Consider the following 10,808-nt stretch of genomic DNA (forward strand, 5'->3'; position numbering starts at 1 on the left):
ATGTAATCAACTTATCCCCTCCCCAAAATAGCTGCCCTTGTGGCAAAATTCGAAACCATTATTATTATTATTATTGTTATTGTTGTTATTATTATTATTGTTATTATTATTATTATTACTATTATTATTATTACTATTACTATTACTATTACTATTATTATTATTATTATCATTATTATTATTATTCTTTGATGAAAACTCTCAGCTTATTTTACTGGGTCTGATGGAAAGTGTCAGCTGTCCACAGCCTGCAGACTAAAGTGACACTTGTTTACTGGTCATGTTTCAAGAACCTTGTGAAGAATTCTTGCAGTTCCAAGCAATGTTGATTTTTGTGAGTGTTCTACTTTCACACTTGCACCAATCTTTTTCAGCCATGTTGGGAGTTGAGTAATTATTATTATTATCATTGCCTTTGCACAGCTTCTAACGCTAGAGATGTGCTACAGTGTCAGCTGTTCACTACCAGTGAACTAAGGTAACACTTCTTATTTTTCGAGCACCTTCTGGAGTATTCGAAGTTCCAAGCAGTGCTGTTTTCTGCAAGTGCTCCACCCTTATTGCAGCCCCTATTTGTTCCATGTACTTCTCAAAATTTTTTTGCTCACTGTTCCCAGGGCTCCTACCACCTTTTTCATCGACCACAACTGCTTAACTTCCCAAGCTAACCTGTCATATCTATCGACTTTTCTTTCTTTCTTATCGCATACCTTGTTATCTGCTGGGCATGCTATATCTATGATCCAGCATAGATCATCATCATTAGCAGCGATGTGCTGGAAGAATGGTTAGCGCACCATCAAGATAATAAGCAGCATTTTTTTCTAGCTCTTTAATTTCTGAGTTCAGTGAAATTCTTTATGTTCTGAGTTCAAATTCTGTTGAGGGCAGTTTTGCTTTTCATCTTTCAGGGTTGATAAAATAAGTACCAGTTGAACACTGGGGGTCAATGTAATTGATTTAGGCCCTCCCCCATAATTTCAGACCCCTTGAGATGGCAGAATTGTTAGCCCACTGGACAAAATGCTTAGCATTTCTTCTGGGTTCAAATACCACTGAAGTTGACTGTGTCTTTCATCCTTTCATTGCACCAGTTATCACAGGTACAACTTTTACAGATTTCATATTCCAAATCCTCACAATCTTCAAACCTTAAGGGGTTGCATTTAAAAAAAATTTTCTTCATCTTTCTTCACTATCCTGGAATCAAATGGACATGATGGATCCATCAGTAATCAAATTTACTTCACCTTGTCCATTATTGTTATATCTGGCTTTTTCCTTGTCTATTATTATTATTAAAATGGTGAGCTGGCAGAATCATTAACACACCAGGCAAAATGCTTAGTGGCATTTTGCCTGTTGCTACGTTCTGAGTTCAAATTCCCCGATGGTCAACTTTGCCTTTTATCCTTTCAGGGTTGATATATTAAGTACAAGTTGAATACTGGGATCAATTTTCTGACTCATCCTCTCCCCCAGAATTGCTGCCCTTGTGGCAAAATTTGAAACCATTATTATTAACATTAAGACGGCAAGCTGGAAGAACCGTTAGCACGCCAGGCAAAATGCTTATTCTTTTACTCTTTTAGTTGTTTCACTCATTTGACTGCAGCCATGCTGGAGCACCACCTTTAGTTGAGCAAATCGCTAAGTTACAGAGACATAAACACACCAGCATCGGTTGTCAATCGATGGTGGGGGCACAAACACACATGCATACATATACATATATACGATGGGCTTCTTTCAGTTTCTGTCTACCAAATCCACTCACAAGGCTTTGGTCAGCCAAGGCTTCAGTAGAAGACACTTGCCCAAGGTGCCATGCAGTGGGACTGAACCTGGAACCATGTGGTTGGTAAGCAAGCTACTTACCACACAGCCACTCCTGCGCTTTAGCAACATTTCTTTTACCTTTACATTCTGAGTTCAAATTTTGCCAAGGTTGACTTTGCTTTTCATCCTCTCATGGTCAATAAAATAAGCACCAGCTGGGCACCAATGTTGATGTAACTGACTCACTGAAATGTTCTGGCCTTGAGCCCTACCCCAAAAGTTTTTTGGCCTTGTGCCAGAATTAGAAAAATTCTTCTAATTATTATTATTATAGGCGCAGGAGTGGCTGTGTGGTAAGTAGCCTGCTTACCAACCACATGGTTCTGGGTTCAGTCTCACTGCGTGGCACCTTGGGCAAGTGTCTTCTACTATAGCCTCGGGTCAACCAAAGCCTTGTGAGTGGATTTGGTAGGTGGAAACTGAAAGAAGCCGTTGTATATATATATATGTGTGTGTGCGTGTGTTTGTGTGTCTATGTTTGTCCCCCCAATGATGATGATGGAATATGAGGTTAATTGTAGTTGTTTTGTGGTAACCAAGACAAGTTGATAAAATGCAGAAACAAAAAAAAAAGGGGGGGGGGGAAGTAGTGATGTTGTGAGGTTTTGGGTAGAATTTTTTTTAATTGGAAAGCTTAAATATTCACTTCCAGTCAACATGTTTATAACAATCAGGTAACAAATAACAAATTGCTAATCAATAACTTAGACAAGATCTACCTGTGTTCTTCGATCATCAAATCTGCTCTTAAGTTGATTAGAAATCTTTGGTTAAACGATGCCAATGCTAAAACTAATATCAGTTAGAATGTATAGTTTGAATGAAAGATGATGAGGCTTTGAGAAAAAAAAAAGTATAAACTTGCTTTACAATAAATAGCACGAATACTTATCAATTAAAGTGGAAAATAGAAACAAATAATAGCTTTCTTAATTTGTAATGTTCTTTATTTAGAACTGTACTTCTTGGGTACAATAATAATAATAATAATAATAATATTAATGACAGTAATATTTTTATTATTATTATTATTGAGAATAATAATACATGCGGTCCATCAACAAAGGGTTATTTGCAACATCTAAAAAAAATAAATAAATAATAAATAATAATAAAAATAAAATAAAATTTAGCATTAAAAGTGAACTTTGGAATGCAGGACCAAATTTTCCATGGGTAATTTAGTCCATAATAATAATAATAATGATGATGATGATGATGATGATGGTCATAATAATTTAATATAAGAACTGACAGAATATTGTTAATAGTAATAATAATAACAAGGAACCACTGAATAATAATAATAATAATAATAATAATAATAAACTTCCCTTGTAAGCAATAGCTGGTGAAGTAATTGAGTTCAACCTATTGAAATGTAACAATTCTTTTACTAACAATTCTACCATCAACCATAGTGGGATACTAGATAACAAGGCATTGCAGGCTTGGATCTCATTTAAGATGAGCGGGGGAGGGGGGAAGATGGTTAGTGGGGGGGGGGGGGGGTGTCTTCCAGAAAGGCAATAACATTTAACAACAAGAAAAGTTTGTAAATATTTTAAACTGGAAAAGAAAATTGCTGAGTAGTTGGAAGTCCAAAGTTGTATGGTGTGGTTGTTGATTTGATTTTTTCTTTCAAATGCTAGAGAGGAAATTACTTAAAACTTGTTTTGATGCATAGAAATTGTTTTCTTTAAGAAAAATGAAACAAAACTAAACTCTGATTTAAAATCAAAAATCTTTGTTGTTTCGTATAAACCTTGTATCTCCCTTTGCGCATCTAAAATAGCAATACAACACTGGTTAACCCTTTAGCATTTTAAACTGGCCAAAATAGGCTCAAATATTTTACTTATTTTCAAATTGGCCAGATCCAGGCTCTCACACTAACTCTACAATGTCATTTGTCTAAAAATAAACAATCATATCATCGAAATATCGAAGCTATGAGATAATGCAAGGTTAATTAAAAACAATGTGAATAAATAAGCATTACATTTGATCTGAATGCTAAAGGGTTAAGATTAAAAAAAAAAAAAAACACGAAGCAGTGTTTGGTTAATGATTTATTTAGGATATTTCAGAAAAAATACACAAAAGTGAGGTTTAAAGTACAAGTTGACTATTAAAAAAAAAAAAAATTAAAATAATGAGGGGGAAGAAAAAAAAAAAAAAAAACTAGAGTATTTATTCTATGCCTGCCAATTTCAAGGCCTGTTTTCTCCCATAAACTATCTACAATGAAATACACATCTTAAAAATGAATATCTTTGCTTCGGTTAAATGACAGAGATAACAGTAGCGAGCTCTTTTCTTTGAAAAGTGTGCTATTATTTTAAAGTCTTGTGTGCAAAAGAAAGGGAAAAAAAAAAATAAAAATAATAAAAATAAAAAAAAAATATAAAAGAATTCTAAAATATATAGCAAAAACTTCTTTTTTTTTTTAAATGTAATTTAAATCCATTATTAACTTTATTCCATTATTTCAAATCATAATGTTAATAATAATGATAATAATAAAAATACAGTAATAATAATAATTTTTTTTTTTTTTTTTAACATATTTCTAAATAAAAATGATTATTTTTTTTTTTTAAATGTGTGACACATGAATATTAAACGAAAGATTAGATTTTCCTGCAAATCTGGAAAATATATTTACATGGTAGCCACAATAAGAAACTAACAGTGAAATAACAAGAAGATATAGATTTAATTAAAAAAAAAATTAATAATCAAAATAAATAAGATTGCCTTCACCAGTAATCTGAATCACTAGGTATTCTAAAAACTACATTTTCTTGCTGCTCCCAACCAGAAAATCCATGCTTGGAGAGTCATATATATATATATATATATATATATATATATATATACACACACACATGTATTTATGTATGGATGCCTGTATAAATATATAGGTTTAACACATCAGTGTTTATCATTAGAATAACTCTTAGGACAGGGGGAATTTTTTTTTAATCCTTTTGAAAGAAAAAAAAGGGAAAGAAAACTAAAAAAAAAAAAAAGGAGAAATATAATTATGTATCATCGAAATGAAAAGGAAGAAATCAGACAAGCCAAAACAAAAATGGGCATTTTCCAATATTGTAATGTTAATATGCTTTATTAAATGCCCAAATGTAGAGAGGAGGGGTATATATATATATTTTTTTTAAAAAAGCAGATCTATATGAGATGAATGCTTGCTTTTAACTAACTTTAAAAAAAAAAAATTTTTTAATTTTCTAGCAAAATCTAAAATTTATACTAGTTATTTTTCTAGTTATAATGCAAACTAATTTTAAAAAATACATACATATTTTAATTGAAATAATGAATAGCCTTATAAACAGTAACTGGCTTGGAAAAGACATTTATATATATATATATATATATATATATATATATATATATATATATATACATTAGGCTAAAATGAAAAAATGCTTATATTTTAGTGAAAACCAAATATATACAGATTCATATAAGAAATGCGGAAGATATGAATGATATGGGAATTGAAATTTCCTAAATGTCTTTTAAAGTAGAAAAAACAAAAAGTATGTAAACTTAAAAACAGTAGCCGTAGAAAACAAAGTTAGGTCAGCTTTTTCCAATGTATGAAATGTTAAAATGTTAAAACTGCTCAAAGACAAACCAATATGGTGCTTGTAAGAAAAAAAAAAAAATCACTGTTGGCTAGACCAAGAATTTGAGATTATGTATATATGTATATATATATATATATATATATATACAGAGAGAGAGAGAAGGAGAAGAAGAAGGAATGGAAACAAGACAGAGAATCCAACAGTGATTGCACACACATGAGTTGAATGGCAGGGTACAGTTCGAATTAGTGTTGTGAAACTACATATAAACCAACAAAAAAAAAAAAAAAATATTAATATTTATGTTCAACAAGAGAAATGCCCATAGCATTCTAAAACGTTCTACACATTTTTAAACTTAAGAACAAAAAAAAAAAATCTTTTTTTCTTTTGAAAAATTCCAGGGGAGGTAACCTATAATTTTTTACTCAATTTAAGTCAGTCGAAATTATTTCAGATGAAGAAAAAAAAAAAAAAAAAAAGATGAAACATGCTTAAAAAGAGTTGTTTTGATTTGAAGTTTCGTTTGACACCATAGCTCCGAGGAAAGAACTAATGATTATTTATTGATTAGGAAACGACGATCGATAGTAATACGATCTAGATTTGAGACTGTTAGCGATAAATATCCCTTTGAGTGTAGTTTGCTCTTTTGATTCTCAACAGATCAATAATCAATGCAGGAAATCACACCAGAAGAGCAATTGTTAGAGGAACAAGATTAAAAAGGAGAGACAGATAGAAAGATGGCTTAATGGAAAGATAGATAGAGAGAAAATTAGGAAGGAGAGTGTATGTGTGTGTGTGTATTTACAGTATTTTTCTTGCATCAAATTTTCTGCTTTTGTAATTTTATCATCAGCTTTTTGTCAAATGTTGTTTCGCTCAGCTTCTCATGAGCAGTATTTAAAGGCTTTCTTCTGAAGAATATACAACGATGGAAACACACACACACATATATAATGCAATATATATATATATATATATATATATATATATATATATATATAACACATTTCCTAACTTTCCAGAATCTTATAGAAAATTTTTTAATCCTCAATATTTGCTAACTTCATTAAGAAGTGATCAGGAAATCAGGAAAGAAAGAAAGAAAGAAAGAAAATTGGGAAGGAGAAAGGAAGTGTCTTGCCATATTTTGATGGCGAAAACATGTTAATGTTCAATGTTTCCTGACAGTAGAATGACTCCCTAAGACATATTTCATCACCCTGGATAACATTATTTTGACAATAATAATAATAATAATAATAATAATAATAATTATTATAATTATAATTATACAGCTAATACAAAGATATGAACCAATAAAAGTTAACTTTTTTCGTAAGCATCTCACTACGAGATTGTAATCTTCAAGATTCTTAACTTCCCCCACACCTTACTTGTTTAATGGTGTCTTCTCTTTCTTTTTGTTATTTTTCAAAATTTTTTATAGAAATTCTTTTTTTTATTATTTTTATATTTTTTGAAGTGATTTTTATCGGTGGCTTTTTTTTTAACTTTCTTTTTATTATTATTATTACTTTATTTATTTATTTTTTTTTAATGGACCAACTTAATCAACAAGAATTTCAAAATGAACAGCACCCTGCCTTTCTAATCGATCAACAACGATATTTTTGGCATAAGCTCTACATTCAATCATCAGTAATATTCCACGTTTAACTTTCAACTCAACAATTACGATGGGAGCATGGTAGCCCTTTTGGTTGAGGTAGGGGAAGTATTTGATTGGGAAGCCATATTTCGGAAAATAGTTGATATCCTGAATATTTTCCCTGTCTGTGGATCTCTGTAAAAAAAAAAGAAAATGAAACAATAATGACATAAATTATAAAATAAAAGAATTTTACATATAGATAGATAGATAGATAGATAGATAGATAGATAGACAGATGGATAGATAGATAGATAGATAGATAATTAGATAGATGGATAGACAGATAGAGAGAGAGATAGATAGATAGATAGATAGATAGATAGATAAATAGATACGTAGATAGATAGATAGATAGATGAGATGGATGGATGGATAGATAGATAATTAGATAGATGGATAGACAGATAGATAGATAGACGAGATGGATGGATGGATAGATAGATAATTAGATAGATGGATAGACAGATAGAGAGAGAGATAGATAGATAGATAGATAGATAGATAGATAGATAAATAGATACGTAGATAGATAGATAGATAGATAGACGAGATGGATGGATGGATGGATAGATAAATAGACGGACATAGATAAAAACCACACAAATAATATGAGTAAGGTTGTGAGGCAACGAAGGGGCAAATAAAAAATACATGGCATCACACAAGTGAAATATATGCCTGCACCCCACTCCTACACCTACCAGACTGCACCATGCTTTGTTGTGGATTTTATGACTGGATGCCCTTCCTAACACCAACCACTTTACAGAGTGATTTGGGTGCTTTTTACACAGCACCAACACTGGCAAGGTCTGTTTTGTCATGGTTTTTATGGCTTGGTGACCTTCCTAATGCCAACCACTCTACAGAGTGAACTGGGTGCTTTTTACATGGCACCAGCAAGATCTGTTCTTGTAGAGTTTTTATGGTTGGATGCCCTTCCTAACACTAACCACTCTACAGAGTGGACTGGATGCTTTCTATATGGCACCAGCACCAAGCACTGCCCACACAAATAGCATGCACCAATTCCTTGAGTTTCATTGAAATTGCCATCTTCATCAGTGTTCCACGCAGTTTCTTCATCTTCTATTCACCATCAATGATTGTGACTACAATAGGATGAGATTCTAAGTATAAATATAGATATGGATATTTTAACCTTTCAGCATTTAATCCAGCCAAAGCCGGTCCAAATGTGCTACATGTTTTACGTTAAAAGCAACCAGATCCAACCTCTTACACTTACCCTACAATGTCATTCTAAAAATGTAACAACATACCATTGAAATATTAAAGCTACAAGATAATGTGTGATTAATTCAAAGTATTGTGAATAAATAAGATCAGTGACTAGTTGTCACTTTGAAAACTACATATTTCGAACGGGAATTTGGCAGCGACACCTTATTCTGTGCTAACCTACCACAAGTGAACTAGTATGGGTTGGACGATTTGACTGACGACTGGCAAGCCAGAAGGCTGCACCAGGCTCCAATCTGATCTGGCAGAGTTTCTACAGCTGGATGCCCTTCCTAATGCTAACCACTCCGAGAGTGTAGTGGGTGTGTTTACGTGCCACTGGCACGAAGGCAGTCACATGGTACTGGCAACAGCCTCGCTCAAAATGGTGTTTTTTACATGCCACCTGCACAGGAGCCAGTCCAGCGGCACTGGTAACGACCTCGCTCAAGTGATTGATTGATTGATTTTTGATTGTTTATTTTAAGAATGACATTGTAGGGTAAGTGTGAAAGGATGGATCTGGCCAATTTGAACATAAAAATTATAGACAGATTGGGCTAGGGTAAATGATTGTTTAAACCAATGGCCCTCAACTGGGGTGTTATATGACCCTTTGGGGGTCCATATAAGATTTTGTTGCTAAAATTAATGTGCAATAAATTGCTTATAATTTTGTAATAACACAAAATATTAAAATTTCTTTTTGCATGCAATTCCTAATAATACTTATAAAATAAAACGGAATTAACAATGAAGAAAATGGATTTAAAAGGTGACACTAACTTCACCGCGACAAGTTACAGTAATGAAAGAACTATCCCAGTTGTCACGAGCGTCTTCTGGCACAGAGTCATTGCCAAACGGCTCTGGAATCCAGTCATAGATCTGCGATAAAAAGACAAACAGAAATTTAATCCAATTTTATTTATTTTTAGTAACACAAAGTGAAAAAAAAAAAGGAAAAAAAAACAGAAATTCAATGGGAAATAATCATTACAAAATATACAAAAATACATCAAGAATTGATGTTGTAAGAATTTATAAAGTTCTGGTGCTGCAGCATGGCCACGGTTAAATGATTGAAACAAGTAAAAGAGAAATATGAAATAATTCTGTTTAGGAATGTTACATCTTGAAGCAAATAAGCTGTAAATAGAATAAAAATATGGAAATAGTGGGTCGAAAATCCCTTTGGAGAGAAATAGTTGAAGCCTTCAACATTTTGTATCCAATATTCAGAAGCTATCATTTATAGCTTATCTGCTTCAGGATCCAATGTTCCAAAAAGAAGCATTTAGAATTGTTTAAACTATTAATCACGGCAATTGCGATGACATATTTCAAAATATTTGTTGATAGGCGCAAGAGTGGCTGTTGAGTAAACGGCTGCAAAAGTCTTGAATTGAAACAGCTGTAAGAGAGGATTGTCAATTTTTTAATTAATAAATAATAATTTATTAATTATCTTTCTATTTTGTTATCTAATTATAATAGATAAATATATATAAACCACAGTTTATATAGTTACCTTGCAGTTGAATATTAACTGTAATGTTCAACATTCTTTGTATAGGTAACTAATCAGTACTTTCACAGGGTGGGGCGCCCAGGGCACATGCCCTGGGCGCCACTTTGAGTAGGGTGCAATTTTTCTAATTAAGCCATTTCTAAGCAAGTTACCACATTTTGTTGGGGGGGGGGGCACAATTTTGATGCTTGCCCTGGGCGCCATTTACCCTAGCTACACTCCCTCGGGAACAACAAACAGGTGTATTAGTTTAACACTTGGGAAGACCAGAAAGGTTTTTGACATTCCGAGCTTAGACTCTTTGACAGAAAGGATTGAGTGGAAAGAAAATGGAGAGAGAAAAAAAATGTGTTGGGATCAATGGTTCAATATGATGAAATTACCATATGTATATATATATATATATATAGCAATAACAAAATGGAGGGGATCAAGAGGTGGTATTCATCAACTTTTTGACATTATATTATGTCTATTTATTTATTTTAAAAAAAAGTTATAACAATATACATACATGTATAACATATTATGCTTTACATATATAATATATGAAAATACCAGTAATTATCAAAATATATAACGTAGAATATAGAAAAAAATAAATCAAGAGACATAATATAATGTCTAAAAGTTGATGAATACCACCTCTTGATCCCCTCCATTTTCTTATTGCCATATAAATTAAGGGTAAAACAACTTTTTACCCTCCCCCATTTATTACATTCAGTAATGTAATTGCCATGCAATGAAAAAACACTTGTGTATTAATAATTGGGTATTCTACCAGCGGTATACTGGATAGATATTATCCCTTAGTTGGTTGGATTCACAACCTCTAACTTTCTTGGAATTATATATATATATATATATATATGTAATAGAAGACAATTGAAAA

General features: G+C 32.1%; 1 protein-coding gene across 1 annotated transcript in view; it reads right to left on the minus strand.

Moving 5' to 3' along the window:
- Window positions 1-3,894: 3,894 nt before the first annotated feature.
- LOC106877735 (sodium/potassium-transporting ATPase subunit beta-1) overlaps window positions 3,895-10,808 on the minus strand; it is a 39,696-nt gene continuing 32,782 nt past the window's right edge. The window contains exons 5-6 of the mRNA XM_014926741.3: window positions 9,169-9,270; window positions 3,895-7,272 (exon numbers count right to left, since the gene is read on the minus strand). Of these exons, the coding sequence (XP_014782227.1) occupies window positions 7,036-7,272; window positions 9,169-9,270 (339 nt within the window). The 3' untranslated portion in view covers window positions 3,895-7,035. The remainder of the gene's footprint in view (window positions 7,273-9,168; window positions 9,271-10,808) is intronic.

Source organism: Octopus bimaculoides, chromosome 19 (genome assembly GCF_046866305.1).
Source record: "Octopus bimaculoides isolate indiv1 chromosome 19, ASM4686630v1, whole genome shotgun sequence".
NCBI classification, from domain to species: Eukaryota; Metazoa; Mollusca; class Cephalopoda; order Octopoda; family Octopodidae; genus Octopus; species Octopus bimaculoides.